The 26,069-nt window shown below is 39.3% G+C and overlaps 2 protein-coding genes and 1 non-coding gene across 3 annotated transcripts in view; all 3 read left to right on the top strand.

Moving 5' to 3' along the window:
• Positions 1–2,270: 2,270 nt before the first annotated feature.
• LOC119420909 lies at positions 2,271–2,377 on the top strand. The gene has a single exon (XR_005187322.1). It is a non-coding gene; the product is annotated as a U6 spliceosomal RNA (small nuclear RNA).
• Positions 2,378–16,177: 13,800 nt separating this feature from the next.
• On the top strand, positions 16,178–17,941 carry cwc15 (CWC15 spliceosome associated protein homolog). Its single transcript, XM_037687513.1, has 7 exons — positions 16,178–16,248; positions 16,606–16,747; positions 16,896–17,008; positions 17,126–17,223; positions 17,297–17,407; positions 17,510–17,637; positions 17,727–17,941. Exons 2-7 carry the CDS (start codon positions 16,617–16,619, stop codon positions 17,854–17,856), a joined length of 711 nt encoding a protein of 236 aa, XP_037543441.1. The 5' UTR covers positions 16,178–16,248; positions 16,606–16,616; the 3' UTR covers positions 17,857–17,941.
• Positions 17,942–21,678: 3,737 nt separating this feature from the next.
• Positions 21,679–26,069, top strand: part of mtmr2 (myotubularin related protein 2) — a 10,744-nt gene continuing 6,353 nt past the window's right edge. Inside the window, exons 1-4 of the mRNA XM_037687514.1 lie at positions 21,679–21,911; positions 25,384–25,474; positions 25,573–25,596; positions 25,757–25,823. Coding sequence (XP_037543442.1) covers positions 21,835–21,911; positions 25,384–25,474; positions 25,573–25,596; positions 25,757–25,823 — 259 coding nt within the window. The 5' untranslated portion in view covers positions 21,679–21,834. The remainder of the gene's footprint in view (positions 21,912–25,383; positions 25,475–25,572; positions 25,597–25,756; positions 25,824–26,069) is intronic.

Raw genomic sequence — 26,069 nt, forward strand, 5'->3', positions numbered from 1 at the left:
GCAAAACTACAGCAGAATGGCTGATAAAAGAATCAGTATGTTGCAACAGTCCAGTCCGGACTGCGAGTTGAGTTCACAACAACCAGAGAGACTGATCAAGTCACTTTAAAGGTGGTTTTACTAGACACTGAGTAACGAGGTGAACTTTTTACACACAGCTTTTACACTTTGGCTTTGTTCAAATATAACAGCATGGTGGAATTTGTTCTGCACCTTTACACGATTGAGGCTAGATTTGAAAAAGAAAGACGCATGAATATTGTTTTCTCCATGACTTACAGGATTTACATTTTATTTATTTATTTATTTATTTATTTATTTATTTATTTATTTATTTATTTATTTATTTATTTATTTGTTTGTTTGTTTGTTTATTTATTTATTTATGTATGTTTGTTTTCTCCCTTGCATGGTCCAGCTCTAATATGGTACAGTAATCCTGGTTTATACTGTGAAACTAGGAGGAACTTTAATGTATTTCAGGTGTTACCAAAAAGTGAAAAAGAGGAACACGTTACGAATTTGCCTATCGGTGCGCGCCTCGTGTTCCAAGGCGCGCACCGATTGGCTGATTGGGCTGGGCTTAATTCGAAGGAACAGCGCCAGTTGACAGGAAAACCCACCCGCATAACCTATAGGTGGCCGCACACTTGTAAATATTGTATTTAAGACTGTAAAAATCCATCCATCCATTTTCTTTACCCGCTTATTCCATTTTGGGTCACGGGGGTCGCTGGTGCCCATGTCCAGCAATCACTGTGCGAGGGGCGGGGTACACCCTGGACGGGTCGCAAGTCCATCACAGGGCGACTGTAAAAATGTAACATGTAAATAGATCTTTATACTTACCCAAATATATACCAATAAAATCAATAACTTAAATACCTTTTTAGCTACCTTCTACTTTGTATATGAACTATTCTCATGTTTTTTATTTATATTACAAAAAAACTTTATATTATTTCCATTATATTATAATACACTATTTTTATTATATTACTAGTTAGTAGTAAGTGGCTTTAAACATATTTTAAGTTCCAGGCAAAAGCCAATGCAGATATGTTCCTGTTTTTAGTTTTCTACACCGTCTTATAATCTAGCTGTTTGTGTTTCGTTTTTTTAAATACCATTTTCTTTCATTTGTTCTTCTCAATTTGTATGTTTGTTTTTTTTTTTAAGATTGTCTACTGTTGTCATCATTCTTTGTTAAAATGAGGTCTCTCTTGTAAATGCGTCCCCGAGGCTCAGTGGGATTAACCTGTATAAATGAAGGTTTAATTTTTTTATATATATAAATGGAAGTGTGTTGTGTCTTGTACTTTGTTTTTGTGAATGAATGCTGTTCACAGAATCTGATGTTGGACTGGCGTTTGCAATGTTTACTGAACTGAGGCCAGGGTCAGAGGGAGGTCAGGTCATTGCTCATCACATGAACTTTGACCTCTGTGGGATTTTATGGCTACTGTTTGCTGCAAGATCAATCTCAAAGGTTAATATAAGTGCAGTTACACTATTGTTACATTAATGAGGTAGTAGTAGGCTTAAACTGTAAAAAAAATAAAGTTTGTATTACTGTACAGATGTATATTTATTTATTATCATACAAAAATGATTTTGACTTCATTTACGTATACCTCTACTAGATTAAACAATATAATTAGATCTCATTTAAATGGGGCATTTTACACTCTTTGATCTTGCCCTGGTACATATTATACTTTAAACTACACATATAAACATTATAACTGTAAACATTTGCGTACAAAATTTGTCAATACTGTGCAATTATGTTAAACCATCCACGAATCATAAATCTAACAAAACTTTAAATGGTATAAGAATCTGCTCTCCGGTGAGGGACTACACAAAGTGAGAGGAACAACACACAGGATTGTGACCCACCTTGGACAGCTTCTGAGAAATACATGGTTTTACTTATAAACCTATTAACTACAATAATGTGCTAAAATGCTACCCAACAAGACTCATGATCCAGAGTCTCTTACGTCATGTAGCCGGCCATGATTCCCCATCATGCACATGTTCTTCAACAGATAGAACCGAATATAAAGTTGTAAAAAAACAAAAACTAAGGTGGTCAGTCTTTTTCATATTCACTAATTGGTCATTGTATTTTATTTATTCATTTATTTATTTGCTGCGTTTCTCCTTCTTCTACCTACTTTGGACGAATATTCCACAGTAAAACCGTCAGTGATAAGAAATCGGGATAGAGACCTACAAATAAAGCTCAGGTTGTAAGGCAAGTCGTGTTACTTCGGTATCACATGTACAAAAATAGGGACGATACAGAGAAGATTAGCATGGCCCCTGGCGCAAGGATGACACGCAAAATCGTGAAGCGTTCCTCATTTTCACTTTTTTATAACACAAAATACATTAAGGTTCCTCCCAGCGTCACAGTATAAACCAGGATTACCAGATTACAGCTGGAACATGCAAGGGCGAAAACAAACAAAAATAAATACATAAAATGTTTGCCTTAATGTCCGATGACGCTATTTCCGGAAATTAGAACAAACGAGGCTTCTGATTGGACGGAACCAGAGCGGTTGGAACGCTTGACGTTAATGGAACCGAGAAGAATGCTGGTTGGGAAAGAGCTTCTTCATTTTCATTTTTTGGTAACACAAAATACATTAAAGTTCCTCTCAGCTTCACAGTATTACCAGATTAGAGCTGGAACGTGTAAGGGAAAAAAATAAAAAATAAATCCATCCCCGCCCCGTACAAGGAAAAGTAACACCAAAGTGGGCGAGTTTTCACGGAGTAGTGAATGGAGGCTTTTTGGGTAGCATTTTAGCATATTATTGTAGGTAATAGGTTTAAAATTAAAACAATGTATTTCTCAGAATCTGTCCAGGGTGGGTCGCGAACCCCGAACCAGTGCGTTGCTGGAGCTTTAGTGCTTTTATTTTGAAACATTTTCTTCCTAAACTTCCGTTTCTGTTCTGTTGATGAGTTCCGCCGTAGCGGCTTCATGCTAGGTTGGGTAAGTGTGTTTGCTGCTTTTTACACTCTGAGACTTATTTACATTTAGCTCTTATTATAAAATAAACACTGGGGATTTTATGTTTCTGATATATTTAAAACTGTCAGTAAGCCCTCAGTCTCTACCGCGTATCACACTTTTACAAAACAAAAGTAACGTTTACGGTGCACTTAAAGCAACAAGACTATTCGTCTTCTGAGAAAAAATATAACCTTTCTTGACCCATAAGTCCCAGTTTATTCTTCTTATTATTGCATGGAGGGAGCTTTGACTAACAAAAATACAAGTGCTGTCTTATTTAAATGAGCGAAGGTTTATTTCCATCACGATCCTGATTGGTGTCCTGTCTGTTCATGATGGTGCGTTTAAGGACTCTGAATTCTGGGGTTCATAAACTTAAATATTTAGTTTGACATGTTATCCATGGTTTTTATTTTAATTAGAGCTGTTTTAGCGCATTGGCCATTAACTAAAACACACAAATATGTTGGGGGAAAAATATGCTTTACGGCTGTTTTTAAAAGTACAAAACTATTTTAACAGTCTGATTAAACTGATTACAATATATGTTTATGCTATTCTTAAATCCACAGAGTCTATTTACAAAATGTATTGCTGGTGTTGTTTCTATTTTTTACTTTAGAGACCGTACTTCAAATAAATTGGGGTCTAAACAAATGGTTTACTATATAAAATGTTCACTTGCTTAGTGACTTGCCTCATAAAGGATATTATAGAACTTATAAAGGATTAGTATAGTAATAATTTAAGGTAATAAAATTACATTATTAAACATATTACTTACAGAAATTAATGGGGTGAAATAAATCGTTCTGACTACAGGTGCTGTCACAAAATTAGAATATCATGAAAAAGTTGATTTATTTCAGTATTTCCATTCAAAAAGTGAAACTTGTATATTATATTCATTCATTACACACAGACTGATATATTTCAAATGTTTATTTCTTTTAATGTTTATGATTCTAACTGACAACTAATGAAAACCCCAAATTCAGTATCTCAGAAAATTAGAATATTGTGAAAAGGTTCAACATTGAAGAGACCTAGTCTCACACTCTAATCAGCTAATTAACTCAAAACACTTGCAAAGGCCTTTAAATGGTCTCTCAGTCTAGTTTTTTAGGCTACACAATCATGGGGAAGACTGCTGACTTGACAATTGTCCAAAAGACGACTATTGACACCTTGCACAAGGAGGGCAAGACACAAAAGGTCATTGCAAAATAGGCTGGCTGTTCATAGAGCTCTGTGTCCAAGCACATTAATAGAGAGGCGAAGGGAAGGAAAAGATGTAGTAGAAAAAAGTGTACAAGCAATAGGGATAACCGCACCCTGGAGAGGATGATAAAAACAAAACCCATTCCAAAATATGGGGGAGATTCACAAAGAGTGGACTGCAGCTGGAGTCAATGCTTCAAGAACCACCACACACAGACATATGCAAGACATGGGTTTCAGCTGTCACATTCCTTGTGACCATGGGCCGTGGTTTTCCTGTTCTTAATTGGCCAGCAAACTCACCTGACCTTAACCTCATAGAAAATCTATGGGGTATTGGGAAGAGGAAGATGCGATACACCAGACCCAACAATTCAGAAGAGCTGAATCAATCAGAATAAGCTTTATTATCATTGCACCGAGATACAACGAGAACATGTACGTACAGTCGTCCGAAAGATGGGCGGAGTGCACGAAGCTGCTACTATAAAAAAGCACGGCCGTCTTATTCTTATTCAGAACAACCTGTGCTCTCATAACACCTGAGCAGAGCCACAGACTGATCCACTCCATGCCATGGCGCATTGCTGCAGTAATCCAGGCAAAAGGAGCTCCAACTAAGTACTGAGTGCTGTACATGCTCATACTTCTCATGCTCATACTTTTATGTTCATACCTTTCAGTTGGCCAACATTACTAAAAATCATTTTTTATTGGTCTCAAGTAATATTCTAATTTTCTGAGACACTGAATTTGGGGTTTTCATTAGTTGTCAGTTATCCATCCATCCATCCATCCATTATCTTTACCCGCTTATTCCATTTTGGGTCACGGGGGTCGCTGGTGCCCATGTCCAGCAGTCACTGTGTGAGGGGCGGGGGACACCCTGGACGGGTCGCAAGTCCATCACAGGGCCACATAGAGACAAACAACCATTCACACTTTCACTCACACCTAGGGACAATTTAGAGTTACCAATCAGCCTAACATGCATGTTTTTGGTCTGTGGGAGGAAACCGGAGTACCCGGAGAAAACCCACGCATGCACGGAGAGAACATGCAAACTCCATCCAGGAGGCCCCTGGACCGGGGTTTGAACCAGGGACCTGCCCGCTGAGAGGCAGCAGCTCTACCAGTTGCGCCACCGTGCTGCCCCATCAGTTATAATCATCAATATTAAAAGAAATAAACATTTGAAATATATCAGTCTGTGTGTAATGAATGAATATAATATACAAGTTTCACTTTTTGAATGCAATTACTGAAGTAAATCAACTTTTTCATGATATTTAAATGTTATGACCAGCACCTGTATAAGTGTAATGAACAATATTCAGTGTAAGTAATATATAAATCCTTCCTTGGTCTTCTACCTTCTTATATCTCCTCCCACATGTCACGCCGTCAGTGCAGTTACAACATGCGCTCTCAGGCCATCATTACCTGCAGCGTTCCCTCAGTGCACACTGAACTTGGCATAAAGGCCTTTGCCTACTCTGCTCCTGCAGCCTGGAACACCTTGCAACAAGAACTCAAGTTGTCACCTTGATTTCTGGTTTCAAACATTTGATAATGTCAATAAAAAAATCAAGGCAAATATGTTCTTGTTTTTAGTATTTCACTCTGTTTAACGGCACCTTGATTTATTGTTTGTATACATTACTCTTGCGTGAACTATATTTTTACTATAGTTTATTGTTATTGTCTGTACTTTACATGATCTGTCTGGAACAGGTCTCTTGTAAATGAGTCCTTGTGGCTCCATATAAATAAAGGTTGAATGAAAAAGAGCTAAAATGGGAGAAAACTTTCTGCTCATCGAGTGAACATAATTACATATTTAGAACATTTAGAAGATCGTCATAAATATGTGTACTATTACATATTTAGAACATAGTACACATATTTATGACGATCTTCTTATTTTCAATTGTCCCTACTGGTGTTGTATAACTGTTAACTACCATGTACCAGATAAAGGTTGATTATTGAGAAAATAAATCTTTAGATATATTTCCAAGTTTTGTTGATGCACATATAGCGCCAAAATTGCATGAGTTTCCATTAATAGCTTCACAGCCAGATAAAAATGCAAAATTAGGGTTTTTCCTGCTGAAATCAACCGATAAGTTATTAATGTCAGATAGTGATCATGTGTTCATGCGAGGGCATCTACTATCGTATTTCATTTTATTATTTAGCACTTGGTTTGTTCATTTTTATGGTCATCCGTCGATGTTTTGTTGCCATTTTCTGAACGTCTTCTGTCTTCCTAGTGGGGGGGAAATGCCATCAAGAAACCATCTTGACAAAGTTGGACGGAAGAAAAAGAAGAAATGGGCTGAAGAAGCCATGGAGCGTGCGCTGATTGAGGTGAAATCCGGACGGTGCACAGTGAGACAGGCTGCCAAAGAGTTTGGAGTCCCCAAGTCCTCACTCGGGGACCGCGTAAGTGGACGAGTGACACCTGGGAGTCGCAGCGGCCCAGCTCAGCTTATAACGTCTGCTGATGAGAAGCTGCTGGTGGAGTTCTGCTCATATATGTCCAAGCATGGATTCCCACTCACCAAGCAGCAGGTCGTGTCCTTCGCCTCGTCGATTTATAAACGGCAGCACCGGAGGGTGGCGTTTTCCAAATTGGGCCAGACGTGGTGGCTCAATTTTAGAAGGCGGCAAGAAAAGAACATTACTATTCAGCCTGCAGACAGCGTTGTGCGTGGGAGGACAGCGTGCGTGAGAAAGGAAGCAGTGGATCATTTTTTTTGCCTCTTGAGCACAGTCATAGACGCGCACGAGCTCAGAGACAGGCCTCACCACATCTACAGCTGCAGTGAGACGGGCTTCCAGCTGGGAAGGAAGAAGGCGATTCTCCCCAAATCTGCTAGTTTGGGCTACAAGCCAGCGCCAAACTCGAGGGACTACATCTCGGTGCTGGCCTGCTTCAACGCAGCTGGGGGGGACATACCTCCATTTATCATCTACTCAAAGGCCTATCCTGGGGGAGTTTGTTACAAGACACAAGGACCGCTTCACGCCCTCTACGGGTGGTCAGACTCGGGTTGTGTCAACTCGGAACTCTTTAAGAAATGGTTCCTCAAACACTTGCTTGTTCACGCGCCAAAGGAGCGCCCGCTGCTGCTGATCTTTGACGGACACAGGTCGCCTGTGAACCTGGAGGTGGTGGAATCGGCTCGTAAAGAGGACATCATCCTCCTCTGCCTTCCTCCTCATTGCTCCCACATCCTGCAGCCACTGGACGCCGGCCTCTTCTTGGTTCTCAAGCAGCGCTTCGCAGCACTAATAGGCGACGGCTGCGCCACCGAAACCCACTTTACGGTCAGCAAGAAGGAGTTCTCGAGCGTGTTTAAAGAAACTTATCAGGTAGCAAAGGAGGAGGAAGGTGTCAGGATTGTGAAGGAAGGTTTCAGGAAGTGTGGCGTCTACCCTGTGAACCACTTCGCCCGCGATGACGTTCACTTCGTGCCGTCACACAGCATCAGTCCTGCAGCTGGACCCTTGTTGTCGATATCAGAACAGGACATGCACGCTGCAGGAGAGCTCACGGCTGCCGGACCCACCTCCTAGCCCTCACTGCTAATCTATCAAACTGTCAGCATCTTGGAGGCGAGCAGGGTCAGTACCTTTGAGGAAACCGCCGTCGGCTGCATAATTCAGGAAAAGCCAATCGACTCCGACTAGCGCTGCCATTTAAAATGCTGAATGGGTTTACACAGCTGAAGGAGAGTCGTGCACCACCTCCCCCAGCTTCCCAGCAGACAGCTCAGTGTATCTCTTTCCAAGAAGAAAGAGGAAGGTTGATGTAAAAAAAAAACCTACCATCATTGTTTTTACTACTGTTACAGTTCCCAACAAGGTGACGTAAAATACACATAGCTAATTGCAATGCTTCTGCTTTATCTGTTTTTTCCTTATGATCTTGTGAGGTAGCCGATACAAAGTTCTTCAAATCTAACGAACCCATAACTAAAACACACAAACAGAAATTGCTTCGCTTTAAAGAAATCACAAGGAAATTACCCGGAGAGCTCGGTAATTTCCCCAGATACCATTGTACCACTGATAGGTTTTTGCTTCGCGGCGCGGCCTGCATTGATATGCCCAGCTCTTTCGCTCGAACTGTCTTTGAGTAATGGCTTACCGGCACATTAACGAAGGAGCGACTTCAGTTTAATGTTCAACAAATTGTGTGGCGCCTCGCAGCAGTCCCGTGACCACCGCAGCAACACAACCCCTGCGTACCTGACCTTTAAACCTGTGGGTCACAGCCGGCCTTGTCGCTCGGCCACAGCTTTATTCAGACTGACAGATGTGCCATCCCACATCTGCGGTCGTAATTACAGATGCAGGCAGTCAGCAAGCTGAGAAACCTGCTCCTCTAGTGTTTTCTAAAAATCAGCAGTGACGACTTGTAACACTACAACTGGAACACAGCACGGCTCAGTTTTTATCTCGTCTAAAGGAAGTTATAGAAAAATAATGAGAATCTATTTAAATGTCTGTTTTTTTTACTGTATTAATTAACTGTTCTCATTTGTGAGGTATATTTTTGTCTCTGTCTGGCACAACTGTTGAGGAAAGTTCAAGCTGTTTTTAATCTTGAAGGACTGTATAAGATAAAACTGCATGTTCTCTTTGCTTTGGAAAAATGGATTTCAGAACATAAACTCAGGGAGAAAGTCCAAAATAAAGATGGTTTGGAAAATTTGTCCATGAACACGCATCACAAATGCATTCATCCATCCTTCCATCCATTATCTTTACCCGTTTATTCCATTTTGGGTCACGGGGGTCGCTGGTGCCCATGTCCAGCAATCACTGTGCGAGGGGCGGGGTACACCCTGGACGGGTCGCAAGTCCATCACGGGGCCACATAGAGACAAACAACACAAACAACCATTCACTCTCTCACTCACACCTAGGGACAGTTTAGTTACCAATCAGCCTAACATGCATGTTTTTGGTCTGTGGGAGGAAACCGGAGTACCCGGAGAAAACCCACGCATGCACGGAGAGAACATGCAAACTCCACCCAGAAAGGCCCCTGGACCGGGGTTTGAACCAGGGACCTGCTCTCTGAGAGGCAGCAGCTCTACCAGTTGCGCCACCGTGCTGCCCACAAATGCATTCAGTAATAACTTAAAGAACTCATGGTGATAATACGTCATATTTAACTCGAGATCAGGGGTTCTCAAACTTACTGAGTTCAGGGACCCCCCTCATAACCCTCATGTTTATTAAATAATTTTCTTCAATTTGTCTCTTTAGTGCAATGGAAATCTTTGTACAACATAAAAACTTAAGACCTGTTCTTTAATAGTGTTTATACAATTTTTATACTTTTAAAGCTATTTTTCATTAAAGACACAATTAACAAAATGTTTAATTTCACCTTCTAAAAATGACAGTTTTGAGAAAATAAACTGAATCAACACCCACTTTTAAAACTTTTTTTAACTATTCACATAACGAACATATGTATGGCCACTTCAAATTATTACAGCAAACTCATTACATAGACTGAACAGAATCATAACAGCAGGAGTCGGACCAAGTAACCGCTTCATTTGTAAACCCATCCATGCTGGAACGCAAACAGTGATCAGGCCGGCGGTCCGGGGGTCCTCCCCCAGAAAATGTTGAATAAAGTAGATGATTTCCTGCATTTTTGTGCATTTTAACAGGTTGAACATCTATGTCTTGTAAATAAAATATATATTTTTTTTTAAAATTTACTGACCCCCCCCAAAGTACCGGCTTTCGGACCCCAGTTTGAGAACCACTGCTCCAGAATATACTTTATATATTTGTGTTGCGTAGGCTGAGTGGAACAGGATTTCCACTCCTGAAAAGTTAAATTACTCTGTAAACGGGTATCAGAACTCTTTTTTTTTTTTTTTTTTTTTTTTACTTTTAAAGTAATATTGATGATGTACATTTCAAAACGTAGATTTATGGTTTCGACTTTCATTAAACGCCTTGTTGCTGCTGTGATTCAGAGCAAATAATTAGGTGTTCCTTGGGAGTAAATGGGTAAGTATTCAGATTTAAAACTCAGAAGTTGAAGTTGGGGTCAGACAGTTTTGCACCTTCGGTCACTAATGGATGCAGAGGAGCAGCCGAGGACCAAGTTAATGTTTATGTATGTTACTATCACAGATGGTGACTTGTCCCTGCAGCGTTTTTACTTTTCACAGATGGAGCGTTTAAAGAACGACAGCCTGACGTGAGGGAATGGCAAAAAATATCAATTTTACTAAGTTCTGTCAAATTATGGTTGCAAATCAAATCCGGTATTTTTTAAACAACCTGTGAGAAGGGTTGATGGGAATATATTTTATTAAAGCACTCACTCAAATTTCTTGACAGCTGACAGGATGTAGGAACTCTTTTTTCCAGAAGCAGGCGCACTTTTCTCTTTACTGTCGGCTCTAAAGACAGGAGAAAATGTTTATAACATGTCAAAAAGACCCCATGATGCACTTTACATGTTTACTTTTAAGGTTCTTTATTTGCATCACATGTGGTACATGAGGTGGAACTAAGTTGTGTATTCAAGGTCCCAGTTACACCCAACAAATACAAAAATATAAAGTGTAAAAAGAAACAGTATACAAGGATCTAAGATGGATGCTAAACACTATTGTAAAATAATACGATATATTAAAACAGACACGCTGAAGTTCACCCAACTGTGTTTGTCTTGGTTTGATCCAACTGCAGTCGTTCTTCTTTGACGTCCGCACCTTGATGTTTTTCAACACCTGTGTTCTGTCAAGTTCTACAACATGGAAACTCCAGTCAGCGTTGGAATATAGCAATAATGCATACATATGTGAATGCTGATTCTTCCAACTTTTATAACTTTGAAAACATTTTAATTTATTTTCAAATATTTTCCCCATAGAAATGCACTGAGATCTCGCAGCCCTTTTTAAAACGGGCTTCAGCAAACCTGCTCTTCTTAAGCTACTTTGTTTTTAACTACCATTCTGCTACTTTGAGTTAGCATTTTGCTATGTTTAGCTTTTAGTTAGCCTTTTATTGTTTTAGCTAGCCTTTGCCTACTTGTAGCTGAATTTGTGCTGCTTTAGTTCATGTTTTGCTACATTTAAATTTTAGTGTTTTGATGCTTTTAATTAGCCTTTATTTATTTATCTATTTATTAGCCTTTTGTTACTTTAGTTTTTAGCTAACATTTAGCTACTTTTGGCTAGAATTTCACTACTGTTAGCTTTAGCTGGAGTTATGCTACTTGTAGCTTTTATAGTTTTACTACTTTTGGATTTTAGCTACATTTTTTTCTTTTTGCTAGCATTTATCTACTTTTAGTTAATATTTGCTACTATTAGTTTTTAGTAAAACCTTCATTACTCAGGTTTTAGCTAGTCTTACCACTTTTTGCTGACCTTACACAGCATCTAACTAAAGTTTGCTACATTTACCATTTGGCGTGTTTTGATGCTTTTAACTAATCTTTTGATTTTTTAAAATTGTAGCTAGTATTTTGTTATATTCAGCTTTTAACTAAACTTGCTCCTTTTAGTTAACTTTTTTGTTTGCTTTTAGCTAGTATTTCACTACTGCTGATGAGTTAGAGTTTAGCTTTTTTTTAGCTTTTACCTATAGGCTTTCACTCTTTCTGGCTTTTAGCTACTGTCCTTATTTTAGCTTTTGAATAGCCTTCTGCTATGCTAGCCTTTTGGCTAATATTTTGCTACTGTTAACCGACCTTTTGCTGCTTTTAGCTACCGTTTTGTTACTTTTAGCATTTACTTAGCTTTTGTTGCCTTTCGTAAGCAGTTTTGCTGCTTTTAGCTAGCATTTACGGTAACCACTGAAGATTTGAGCTTAAGTTATACTACTTTTAGTTTTTACTTGGGGTTTTATTATTGCTAAACTTTAGCTACTGTTTAGCTTCTTATGGCCAGAGTTCTGTTGGTTTTTAGGTTTAACATGTCCGCTCAGGACTCATTTAGCATTCACATTGCATTTCCAGAGAAAATGTTGTTGTTTTTTTCAGCTCTCCTTAAAATCGTTGTAAGGATTCAAAAGTAGGAGCTACCTTTGGACATGATGTTTCCTCTGACGCTCGGTTTGAAGATTCGGTGACGATGACTCTTATCCTCTTCCTGTCGATGCTCTCCTCATTCCAAGTTGGGAAATCAAAACCTGTTTATTGAGTCGACACTACAACTTGAAAAATCTTCCTTCTGCCTAAACAAATTATTTTCTGGACTGTAAAAAACATATTTCAGTTTTTTTCTCCATCTTAACCACTGTGCTCAGCTGGATCAATGTTAAGTCAAAAGTTCTGATGCATTTTAGCCACTTTCATACACTTAGTCGTTTTAATAAAATCACACTTTAATCTCAGCTTCACTTTGTGTACATCACCATGCAGGTCACACTCAGCATCTCTGTTTTCTCTCCGGGCTCCTGCTGACCTTTTGACCCTCACTTAGATTTTAATCACTTATAATGAATCTTATCTAAAGACGTGCCGGCGGCAATTAACCGGGTCAGAATTGGCCATGCATAATAAATGAAGTCCATTCAGATTGTATAATGAGCCTTGAAGTCAGCGAGCGTGTAAAGAGGACCAGAATGAGGTCTGCTCTCGAGGTCATGTTTAGCTCTCACCTGTTGGAGTCTGCAGCAGATGGTGTGTGTGGAGCCTCCTCCTCTGTCTCTGTGGGACTCGGGCAGGAAGAACGTGATATTTAACTCCACCATCACTTTAGTTTCCACCCCCTTTCCACCTGTTAGTGACACCTGGATGAGAGGACAGGGGCTAATTGAGTGGGTGGGTGTTATTTCTAGTTTTATCTTGGTTTAAAAAGTGGCATTTTGAAATATCCATTACAACTTCCCCTTACTATCTTTGTTTTAAAATGTATTTTTAGACACCCACACTTTTCAGATGCATCTTATCAGATAAACGATAAGGAAGCTGTTTCATTTTGTTTCGCTTTTAGCTTTACAGAAAAAACATTTCTTGAAATGCACTGTTCCTTCAGTAAGGATGTTGGGAATCAAGGTAAACCTGATTGCAAACTGCTTTATTCTGCCGCCTTCTTAGACCCTTGCGTTATCGTTTTCACTCCAGCAGAAGAGGAAATGGTACTTAACATCCTGATTAACTGGATTATTTGCAGGTCACTCTCTGGGGTTTTAGGAGTACAGTATGTGGTTAAGTTAAGTCACCATAACAAGATGGGGGCTGCGATCTTTTGTATTATCGCTTCAAAATGTACTGTAATGAAAGGGAGTTAAGTAGAAATGTTCACTTATCTCCCCCGTCTTTGAGTAATCTTCTTTCAAACACGAAAAGGTGTAGAAACTGAATAAACAATCATATCTGACTCTAGCTGGAAATCATCGTTTGAGTTTATGTGACTGAAACTTTCTGTTTTCTCTTATTACTCCAGAAATGCGAAGGGTAAGAATGTTTTTGTCCATGTCTGTGCTTGTCTACTCGCAAAATCTGCATTTTAATGAACCTCTCAGTGAAGTACTCAATGGAAAAACATCTACAGCTGATTTATTTTTGGATTCAACCCAAGTCAAAATGACAGCCATGGGTAAGAAATCTTAAAAAACACAAAAAAAGGCGACAACTCAGCCAGTTTAGCAAATATTGAGCTAAAATTTGGTGTGGCAGTAGCTGAGAGTCATCCTCAACACATACTCTAAACGCTAGCAGATCTCTTGAGATTTTGTCGTATTTACACCAGAACGCACAATGTCTGTTCTCAACATGAGATGATCTTGAACTGTAGCATAAAAAATGGCGGGCGATATGCATTCCTTCAAGGAATATTGCTTTATTTGTTGTTAATACATTTGTACTGGATTTTAAAAAAATGCTTCAGATAAAGTTTGTTATGGAACAGCATCCATAACTTGTTTTATTAAAAATATAAAATTCATTCCTCACTCGCTCTTGAGCAAGACGGATGCTTTTTCTTCCCTCTCCTGCTCCCTCCTGCTTTTTTGCTCTCTTGTCCTGCGCATCGGAGCTTCTATTTACACATCTTCCAAATCAGCTGGACTTTCAGTGCATTTGATAACATTTTTTCAACCAAGCAACAGGGTCCTGGAGAACCCTCATGCCCCACTGAGATGCATACAACAGAATACTGTATGTCATGGATCCGTGGGGTGAATGGAAGCTGATGTGCCTTTCTGTATTGTCTCAGGAGGGTACCAAAGATGTATATATCATTGGATTTATGATAGCAGGGTTTCTTCTTTTTGGCACCGTTGGATACCTATGTTATCAGCTATTAAAGAAAACAGCAGCAGTTTCAGCCATGACAAAGCTGCCCACCTTATGTGAAGGATTGGTTCGTGCTTCAAGCTCTCAGAATCAGCTGATTTACGAGCTCAAATCGTAAGTTGGAAGCGGCCTCTGGGACTCGCTAGCATGTTGGGGACGACCTTGGAGGAAGCTAATAAGCACAGTCTGGCCATTTTGGATATTGAAAGTACCAGCAGAACTCAATGCTGATGAGAAATAACAGTCTGCCTGCATTTTTTTTTTTAAACTGTGGCTTATCTGAATCTGACTTGCCCATTCAGTCTTGAAGCAGACCAGTTTTCATGGACAAATCTCACCGTCTTGTCATCACATATGTAATGTGTCTATAAATGTTCTTGCTAGTAGAGTTTTTTGACGTCATAAATCCTGACAAGGACAAGGTGTGAAGAGATTATTTTTGTAATACCACTACCCTCTCCTCGTGGTCTTTCCCTTTTTCTATCTAAAGAATAAGGGGTCACGCACCTAGGAGCTGCAGCCACATGCACTCCGCCCATCTTTCGGATGACTGTACGGAATATAATCTTGCTGTACTTCAGTGCAATGATAATCAAGATTATTCTGATTCTGATAAAAGATGTGTTTATTGCATGGGAGATATCTAATCAATTTTGTAGACAACAAAATTGCTATATTTACTTTTATGGCAATTCACGTTTCTTACCTCATTGCAAGTATGTGTTTAGTCATGTTGACTTGACAAAGTGAGGAAAATAAAACTAAAGCTGTCATTTATCATTATTTTTACAACTTATTCTTTTGTCATTGTGGTTTAATTGTGAACTTTGAGAGTTTGAACTGTGAGACCTCATCTGGAAATACTGTTTCGTGTACTGATCTCAAATACTTGTTCTTTGTATTAAATTAATATGTGTGAGTCAGAAACAACAGAGTTCTTGTCTTCAGCTGTTTGCACTGTCTCGATGTCTCACAACGTGCACGCTGTGGAAAAATGTGACCAAACTACAATCCTGAAAACTTGATATTTATGGAATTACAAACAGCATTTGTGGTTTTCATATTTTGCATACTTTGCTATAATATGTAATACACATTAAGGTTGAAAATATTTTTACTAGTTTCTGTTCAACAAAACTATAGAAGAACGATACCTCAGAGTAATTATGAAAAACAGATTTGTGTGATAACAGATAAAGCACTTTACGTGTTGTTATTTATAGAAGCTTAGTTGTACAGATGATGTCTTAATAAGTGAAGACCTAGCCTAAATTTATTTCCCACAACGACTAATTTAAAACGTTCACTATTTAAACGTAAAAATTTTGAATACTTATTTGAAAAAAAGGATCACTGAGAGTAGTTTATTAAACATACAGGGAACTTAGTCCCACTTCAGGAAAAAGTTTTTGTATCACGTTTTCAATCAGACTGAAAAAATATATATATATCTTCGGATCTCTGGAATAATCTTATAGTGGAAAAACTATATAGTTTTTAGAAAGAACAGATTACAAAGCGATTATTTTATTTAATATTTTATAGTTTGTTTTATAATGTTCGTGTATTAATATTATCCAATTGTTTATGAACGCATCTTCTTTTCTCGGGGGGGGTTGACCCGGAAGTGACGTCACACGGAGCGTTGACTGGCTGGTTGTATTTTACCGTGTTGCCGTGTTGTAGCAGCTCTGTAAGTGTTTTTGTTTTTGAAATACTTTTTTATACAGAGAAGTTATGATAGCTCAATTTTAATAATGTTCACGTAAAACGTGTGTGAATTGTTTACAAAACAATTTGTAGCTGCTAACATGCTAACCAGCTTTACGACGCTGGTTAGCATGTTAGCAGCTCGTTAGCGTGAGTGGCTAGCAGCAAGCTAACCTGTGTTTTAAATTAGCAAACAAGCTTACTCTACCTAAAAATAAGCTTCACAAACGTCATAGAATCAAACTTTTGTGTTATTTGTATCTTAATTTACGTCACATCTTAAGTAAACTGTTATGTCTTGCATTGTTACGATGTTGTATTACGTTATGTGCTACGTTAGAGCCATCAAAGATGACTACAGCTGCAAGACCAACATTTGAACCCGCAAGAGGAGGAAGGGGGAAAGGAGAGGGGGATTTGAGTGCCCTCTCCAAGCAGTATTCCAGTCGTGATCTTCCAGGACACACCAAGATCAAATACAGGTCAGAGGACCAGACGAACTGACTGTACCTTCAGTCAAATCAGTTGATTGTTCAACATATTAAATGTTTTACATCTCCTGTCTATTTTAAGGGTGGATTCATATTGGAGTCCAGATACTTAAGTTGTATTTCTTCTCTTTGTGAACAGGCAGCCCACCCAGGATGCCCCTGAGGAGGTGCGTGCCCGTGACTTTCGCAGGGAGCTGGAGGAAAGGGAGCGTGTCGTTGCACGTGAGAAGCCCAGAGAGAGGGGACCAAGAGGTTAGTCTTTCTACGGACATTAAACTTGGTTTTTAAATAACAATTGTACGAATATTTCTGACAGAGCTCCCCAAGGTTGATCCTCTTAACTTGCTTGTGTCGATTTAATTTCTCCAGAACACACCACATCATCATCCTCGTCTTCATCTTCAAAAAGGCCCAGACTGGACCAGATCCCTGCAGCGAACCTTGATGCCGATGATCCTCTCACTGATGTAAGTCCTAACACTGAAACAAATGGTAAACTGTCATCAGGCACTTATACTGATTTGGTCTTTTTTTTCATAGGAAGAAGAGGAGGAGAACTCTGAGGACGAAAGTGATGATGATGACACCGCAGCCCTCCTGGCTGAACTGGAAAAGATTAAGAAAGAGCGGGCTGAAGAGCAAGAACGCAAAGTAAGGAGTTAACACTTGTGTGAAAATCAACAAATAAATTACAATTTGTTAGAGAGGGGCCTGATTTTGTGCCTTCATTTATTTTATTTTATACCTTTTTAGGAGCGAGAGCAAAAGGCAGAGGAGGAGAGAATTCGAGTGCAAAATGTCTTGAGTGGCAACCCGTTGATTAATTTGGCAGGACAGCAGCAACAGACCCCAACTCCAAATACGTTCAGAGTCAAGAGAAGGTAACTCACACACAAAGATCTTCTCTCAGTGTGTCTGAATGAATGTTATCAGGAACAAAAAAAACGTTCCTTTATCTCGATCCTTCTAGGTGGGATGATGACGTCGTATTCAAAAATTGCGCCAAAGGAGTGGACGAGGCACGGAAAGAGAAGCGCTTCGTCAATGACACGCTGCGCTCCGAGTTCCACAAGAAGTTTATGGAAAAATATGTAAAGTAAAGGACTTGGTGTGCGTTTAATTTGAATCTCTTTTATGAACGATCAATGTCATATACATTTAAATACATTAGAAGCTGTACAGTTAGCAGGTAAATTGCTGCATATGAGTGAGTTTTGAGTTACATCTTTGGTGTAAAACTTTGTAAAAATTCAGTGTTTTATTCGGTTTCTTTTTTTTCTTTTTTTTTAATAAATGATGAGTTTGCTCCCCAAGTTTATTTTTATACTGAGAAATACAGAAACAAGCTGTTGAGAGTCAGTGATGTGTTAGGACAGTAGCTTTTTTTTTATACTATTAGAATTCATTTTAAAAACAGTATTTTTGTTGTGGGAAAGCATCGTATTTACATTTATTTATTTCTACATGAGGACAGGCTTAAATCCTCAGATTATTAATTAAAATGACCAAGAACAATAGCGTCATCAGTTAAAATGGTGAAATCACAGCTGTTTGACATCTGCAAGCTCAACTTCAGTTTCCACTTAAAACACTGAAAGAAAGAAAATGTAGGAGAAAAACTTTTTGTAGTTAAACGAGAGAAGAAACATTAAATTGTTTTGCTCAGATAGATGTACTTTTAAGGAAATGAAATAAACTAAAGTCACAGTGTTCATTTTGATCCTATTAGTTCTAAAATGATCCTGCAAAGTTTTTGAAATAATGTAAAAAGTCAAGACTTTAAATCAGGAATATAACAAATTACTTGTTTTTTGTATTAAACAACTTACAGAATTTAAAATGATAGTAAACACTTTCTAAACTTCTTGGCTACATTGACGTGAAAAGAAATACTATTTGTGCAATTTTTTATGTTTTTAGGAAAAATTTCCCCGATTGCTAAAATTATTAGGTGATATTAAAATTGCTATTTGCAAAACTGAACGTTTTTGTTTACATTATTAGACGGAACTGAAGTATTTCACCAAGTGTGTTAAACATTTAATTTGTTTTGGTTGTACATAATCACTTTTATGAAGAAAGTGTGATAGGAGTCAAATCAAATAAAACTTTGTTTATTCAGCAAATTTCCTGCATAGCCAATGTGCTTTCCAACAAAAAAATTAATATTTAAAATACAACATAAAACTACACGCACACAAATCTTTATTTGAAAATAATACAATAATCCATGCAGCACCGCAGGGGACCGTGCTCTCCATTTCTGTTCTCCCTGTACACATCTGACTTCAGATATAACTCGGAGACTTGCCACATGCAGAAGTTCTCACATGACACTGCAATCGTTGGGTGTGTGCAGGACGGACAGGACCCTGGTGGAGGACATGGTAACGTAGTGCAAATCCAAACATCTATAGATGAACATTAAGACAAATGGTAGTGGACTTCAGAAGGTCCAGGCCTACCCTGAAGCCAGTCTCAATTGAAGGTGTCGATGTGGTCAGGATCCACAAATATCTGGGTAAATCCTGGACTGGTCAGTGAACACTGATTCCAAAAGGTCAGAGCAGGCTGTCCTTCCTGGGGAGGCTTGGGTCCTTCAGTATCTGCAGGAAACTACTGTTGATGTTCTACCAGTCTGTGGTCTGTCCTGTTCTGTGCTGTTGTGTGTTGGGGAGGCAGCATTAAGAGGAGAGTTGCTGGGCCACTTGACAGGCTGGTGATGAAAGCTGGTTCTGTGTTGGGAACAGAGCAGGAGTCCCTTACATCGGTGGCTGAGAAAAGGGTCCTCGGTAAGCTCTATCCATTGTCCCACATTCGATCCCAGACCTACCATGGATGAAAATTGGAGCGGAATTTTTTGACCTAAACGGTCAGTCATATTTGTTGCTAGTGGACTATCTGACCAAATATCCTGAGGTGCTAAACCTTCCCAGCAAAACAGCATCCACAGTAATACAAAAGATGAAATCTGTCTTTGCAAGATATGGGATTCCCAAGGAGATCTGTCCCTTTCGCCAGGAAGAGTCCTGCGCAGCACACTGCCATGTTCCACTGCTGTGCTCAAACAACCAACCCCACATAACATCTCCAACAAAATAAGAGCTCTACAGTCCCACCAGAAACAACACTTTGATGAGCATGCAAGATCACTACCAACATTATCTCCAGGTAACACGGTGCACATGCTGACACAGCGCAGCTGGGAGCCAGCAGTTGTTATCCGTCAGAGGGAGGACCCACGATCCTACACCGTCCAAACACCAGCTGGAAAGTTGCTCAGGAGGCATCTGAGGAAAATTCATCCAAGTTTGTTCAGAGACACATCCACAGATGAACAGTCGGACCTGGAAGAACAATCTCCTGCTGAGCAACCTGGAGAACCAAGCGCTCCTCCTTCAGCAAGTTTGAACAATGCACCTACATGTTACCCATGCAGTGGTCGAGCAGTCAGGCATCCTGCCAGATACGCTTGAGTGGACATTCAGTTACTGGTTTGTAAAGCATCTGCTAAATAAAGTAAAAGCATTTGAAGTTCATATATAAAAGTTAAAGGTCAGAATGTACTTCTTTTCTGGAAAAAGAGGGATGTGGTGTATCGCACTGACAGCACATGTTGTGATGACTGTGACCACTAGGTAGCGCGTCCATTTTACGGTTGTGGTTGTTGTACCTTGAGTTGTGAATAAAGCAGAGAAAGGCTGCTGTTGGGCCTTCAGTACGAAGTCTCAGTCTTTCCTCATAAGCTACTCAAATATGCATGCAACCCACAGCTGATAGAGCATAAAGCTACAACACTGACCACCCTGTGCATGGCACCATCATGAAGCAGAGAAGCTCGTTCATCGGTAGACTGCTGTCCCAGGCCACCCCTGCTCCACGGACAGATTCAGGAAGACCTTTGTCTCTCAAGCCATCTGACATTTCAACTCCTCCACGTACAATAGAGCCTTGTAATCTGCAATACCCTGGACCAATATATGTGTTTTATTCTGCCAAAGGTCCATTTCCTGCCTAATGAAAAGCTATTTCTGCCTGAAATGCCATATTACACTAAGATGGATTATATTACACAGATATAGTTGAATGTTGTAAGTTTCGCACTGAAAAACTACCAAACATTGTCCAAAATATGTGTTTTATTATGTCAAAAAGTGATTAAAACACAATTTCCTGCTATTTCTGCCTGAAATGACTTTATTACATCATCTTCCATCAAAGCTGCAAAACATAACTATTTATTATCTCAGACCTCCAAAAATGTAAATGACCCTAAAAGATTCTGGAAAACCATCAAATCTCTCTCAGGCAGCTCACAACTTCTTGTTAACTGTTTTTTGTGTCAAATAAGCACGAGATCCTGAACTGTTTCAACAGACGCTTTGTTGATTCTAGTTTCTATTCTATTTTATAAGACTGAGCTCAATACAGCACCTCAGACTGAGGAAGTCTTTCGGATGAAAGACGAAACGTTTCTACATTTTTTTGTTTTGCTTTGTTTTGTTTTTTGAATGTCCAGAGGACCAGATTTAACTTTTTTAGATTTTTCTATCTAGATTATTGAGCATGCATCAGGATATTTGTTGATTCTAGATTTTTATTTGACACAGTTACTAATGGAAAATCAGCCACTTCCCCTAAATGTCAAACTTCTACAAATCATATCCCTCCTACAAGTCAAATTTTCAGTAAATCACATATTTTCTCTTCCCCCGTTCTCAGTTAGGTTAATAAAATGTTAAAAGGTCTAAACGTTCAGTGCATAAGAAAACACTGCAGTACATAGAATTAGCCAGCAGGGGTCGATCTCACAGCAGAGCTCTTTGTGCGACGATGATTATGAGTGCAGTAGAAGCAGTCCGCCAGCAGAGGGCGCTCTCTCGCCACTAGACGCGTTGTGCGACGGTCCGGGGACTGGGAGGGAACTGAGTAAAACAAAAATGGCAGCTTCCTTTTCGTTGTAGAATTTCGTTTTGCTGCCAGAGGCAATGTAAAGCCAGTGTCCTGTAGAAACACGGCTCTCCTTCTGAAACTCGGAGTTTTCGCCACATTCCCTTACACTCTCTTACCAGGAGAACATGGAGAAAAGCGGGAGCATCGACAGCTTGGGCTCGAAGCCTTCTTCCCGTCAGCCGAGTGTCGATTCATTGTCCAGGTTGTCAAACCCTTAATGCTTTTTAGATCACTCACAAGTTTGTAAACCATGCGCTGCTTGTTATTAAGACTTTATAGCTTCATTTGACTCATATTACTTGTCCAGTCTATTACAAATGAGTGTTAGTTTCGTCTTAAGTAACAGTATAAATTCACGGATGTGTTGACAGTGAAGTAGCACTTGACTGTTTTCTGTATCAAATGTGTCGATTTATATTAATTAATCTAATAAAAATGATAAAAGTATAACAAGCTAATACATTACTTAATGATGACATGCAGATAGGGGACAAAATTAGAAGAAAATAATAAAAGCAGTGGGTAAATGGTGCATCTAAAAAATGGAATATCTTGAAAAGTTTAAATATTTTGTCAGTCATTTCATAAAATAATAGTCATACATGGATTCATGACACACAGTGAAATATTCCATATCTTTATTTCTTGTAATTTTGATGATTATTGTTTTACAAATATTTAAAAAACTCAAATTCAGTGTCTCAAAAGCAAAATATTTTGAAGAGGTTCAATATTAGAAATTCCTGGTGTCTCACCCTGATCAGCTGATGAACTCCTGGACGTGAGCTACAAATGTCTCAGTCCTCAAGTCCAGCCACTCCTGAACCAGAGACAACATCACAAGCGTCTTACCTGCTGAGGAGACAAAAGAACTGGACTGTGGCTCAGTGGTCCAACGTCCTCTTTTCAGACGAAAATACATTTTCGAGTCTGGAGGAAGAGAGAAGAGGTCCAGAATCCACGTTGTTTTCAAGTCCAGTGTGAAGTTTCCACAGTCCGTGATAGTTTGGACCCATGTCCTCTGCTAGTGTTGGTCCTCTGTGTTTGCTGAAGTCCACAGTCCACGCAGCATCTAGCAGGACGTTTAGAGACTTCATGCTTCCTTCTGCTGACGAGCTTCATGGAGACGCTGGTTTCATTTTCTAGCAGGACTTGTCTCTATCCTACACTGACAAAGGTACCAAAAACTGTCTGTGGAATGTTTTCTGAGCCACTGATTTTTGGCTTTTTATTATTTGTAAGACATAATCATCAAAATTACAAGAAATAAAGCCTTGAAATATTTCACTCTATGTGCAATTATAATATACGAGTTTCACTTTCAGAAATCCGTCCATCCATTATCGTTTACCCGCTTCTTCCTTTTTGGGTCGCGGGGGTCTCTGGTGTCCGTATCCAGCAGTCACTGTTGGAGAGGCGGGGGACACTGGACAGGTCTCCAGTCCATCGCAGAGACACACAAAGACAAACATCCACTCTCTCACTCACACCTAGGGACAATTTAGAGTTACCAATCAGCCTAACATGCATATCTTTGATCTGTGGGAGAAAACCGGAGTACCCGGAGAAAACCCACGCATGCACGGAGAGAACATGCAAACTCCACCCAGAAAAGCCCCGTGCTGGGATTTGAACCAAGGACCTGCTCGCTGAGAGGCAGCAGCTCTACCAGTTGTGCCACCGTGCTGCCCACCTTCTGAAATTATTACAAAAAAAGTGAACTTTTCCACAATATTCTAATTTGCTGAGGTGCACCTGTAGATTATGCAGGTGTTCCTGTGAACATGAACTAAACCAAGGTTTGTTCAGTCTGACCTGGAAATAATGAATGTTTTCAATATTTCCCCTCTATTATTTATTCATCAACTAAATCAAACTTGCTTCCAACTTGGAGCATTATTAACGAATAAAAATCATTCAGCAAAAACTAATTTACTTGTTGTATACAAAGTACAAAAGTAATACAAATTTCTTCATTTTTTTTTTAAAGTCTCATTTAAAGTTACTTATCATTTTAACCACCACTTCCTCTCTCTGTAGAAAATCCCGTTGAATAAATAGTTTATAACAAAAAAAGTTGAGCACCTTTAGTGCTCATCTGACGTTGAGTTTGAACATACAGTATAGATTTCCTTTTCTTCACTTCTCTCTTTCCTGTGGAGTACTAAACCTTTAAATAAGGACGTTCATGATCTTTGTCAAAATGTATGTATAAAAGATTAATAAACAGGTTTTATTGAGAGGTACAGCCTTTAAATGATATGCAAGATCTTTCATGGGTTACTTTTAAGGCTAGAATTTGTCAAATAGTTGGTCTCACAGAATTATCACCAATATTCTGACGATGCTGAATTCATCTTTTTAACCTCTCCAGGTTCTGCAAAGTGTTTTACAATGTTTCCCAGTCATACACAGCTTTATATCAAATATTTTACATTCTAGATATACAGCACTTACCATGTTATCACCCATCTGAATATCAGGAGCTGTTGGGGTTCAGTGTTTTGCCCAAAGCGTCACACTGAAGCCCCAGATTTCATTGTTTGTTCCCTAATGATCTGTCCTCTGCATTTGGCTCATCACACGTGGTGAAGGAGGGAGCAGCTATTGTTAAGCTGCCTAGAAAGCAGGCAGGGAATAGGTCGTGCTCAAGGACACAACCTACGGGTGGGGAATCTATCCTGTGACTTTCCAGTCCCACGTTGACTGTCCGACCACTTCACCACAGCTGCTGGATCAGGGGTCTGCAAACTTTCTGATCAACAGAGACATTTTTGCACCTTCGTTCACTAAATTAAACGTGGCCAGAGCTGCAACCTGCTACAACTGTGATTATCAAGTGGTGGCCCGTGGGCCACTTTGGGTTTGTTGGGCAGGTTTTTTGTGGCTACAAATATCTAATGGTTTTTAACATCTGTTGATATTTTTTACAATTTAAAACAAAAGAAAAGACCCGATTCTTGTAAAGAAGGAAAAAATAATGTTTTATATTTTTTTAATCATTTTTTTAAAATTTAAACAAACTAAGAATTATGCAAACCTGTGTTTTGTTTTTTTTTATTGTGGAAAAATAAGTATAGAAATAAAGCTAAATTATATTACACCTTGTATTCGTTCTGGTATTTACTGTATATTTTCAAAATAAATGACCGAAAAGCTGCAAATTGAAATCTGCTAAAACCAGCTTTATTTTATTTTTTTTGTATAGCAACTAATAGAATTCAGTTTTGTGTTAGTTTTAGTGAAAGCTTGAAAAAGCCGCTGCAGAGGGACCAACGAGCCGCAGGGTGCGGACCCGCTGGACTAAAGTCGCCCCCGAGGTTTTAAGTTGCATAAAAAAAACTAGGCTAATGTTCAATTATCTAAAAATAGATTAGCTTTGCATCCGTTTATTTAAAATGTTATTTAAAGTTTTGTTTGAACTTAAGCTCAGCAGCATGTTTATTTTAACAGCTTGTTGTTTTAAGTGTTTTTTAAAGATCAGCTAAATAAATTGGGTCAGTTTGGGGTTCACAGACATGACGGAAAAAAAAGCAGAACAGCCGAACGAGGAGAGAACAGCTGGTTTGTGAGCTTTATGTCAAGAGGTTTGAGCTCCACTGGGAATTTTAATGAATAACGTTCTTATTGTTGGCTCTTGAGCCGTGATAAAAATCTTTATTTTATGTCACCAGCACTTCCACCTCCCGCTCAGACCGCTCGGCCCAGGCCAAACCCCCGTCGGCTCTGTCCTCCGACTCTGCAGAGTTCTCTCCGGAGCTCAGGGTTAGTATCCTGCATGCCATCCACCCATTCCTGCTTCTTCGTTAAAACAAGTTCCAAAAGCTGAAGCGCAACTCTCTCCTCATTTATGCATCCCTCAGGTCAAGCCCAAAGCCACTGCCAAGGTACGCCGCCGGATGAATTTTAATGGTGCTCTGCAAACGTCTAAAGGCTGAAGGAGCCAGATTCAGGATTATTTGTTTTGTGCGATTCTGAACAGGAAGGAAGTCTGAAAACAAGCGGCTTCTTTGTGTTTAAATGAGAAATATTCTCTGATGTTTCCAGAAGGTGCTTAGAGATTCAGACAAAGAAGAACCACAGTTACTTCCAAATGAAACGGTGCAGGATATGGGTAATTTTATTTATTTATTTTTCTGCTTTTTGTTGCAACCACAGCTCTAAACAAAACAACATGTCGGCACTGAATGCTGCTTATTGGTCATGGTTTAGTCTCTGCCCGTAAACTTTCTTTTGTCCCGCCCATAACTCCTGACCCGCTCAAGAAACCTTGATTCACATATGCATCATCACCACAGAGAGTGTCGCGTACGTCTTTCATCGTACCAGCTCTAAGGTCAAGGTCACAAATCAAGGTCAA

The sequence above is a fragment of the Nematolebias whitei genome, chromosome 14 (genome assembly GCF_014905685.2).
Source record: "Nematolebias whitei isolate Nwh7 chromosome 14, NemWhi1, whole genome shotgun sequence".
In the NCBI taxonomy this organism is placed as follows: domain Eukaryota; kingdom Metazoa; phylum Chordata; class Actinopteri; order Cyprinodontiformes; family Rivulidae; genus Nematolebias; species Nematolebias whitei.

Bases quoted from the DNA above. Each gene is read 5' to 3' on its own strand.
- cwc15 (XM_037687513.1), top strand. From the start codon at position 16,617: ATGACTACAGCTGCAAGACCAACATTTGAACCCGCAAGAGGAGGAAGG. The intron at 16,748-16,895 runs GTCAGAGGACCA...CTTTGTGAACAG, and splicing joins CACACCAAGATCAAATACAG to GCAGCCCACCCAGGATGCCC. The intron at 17,009-17,125 runs GTTAGTCTTTCT...TAATTTCTCCAG, and splicing joins CAGAGAGAGGGGACCAAGAG to AACACACCACATCATCATCC.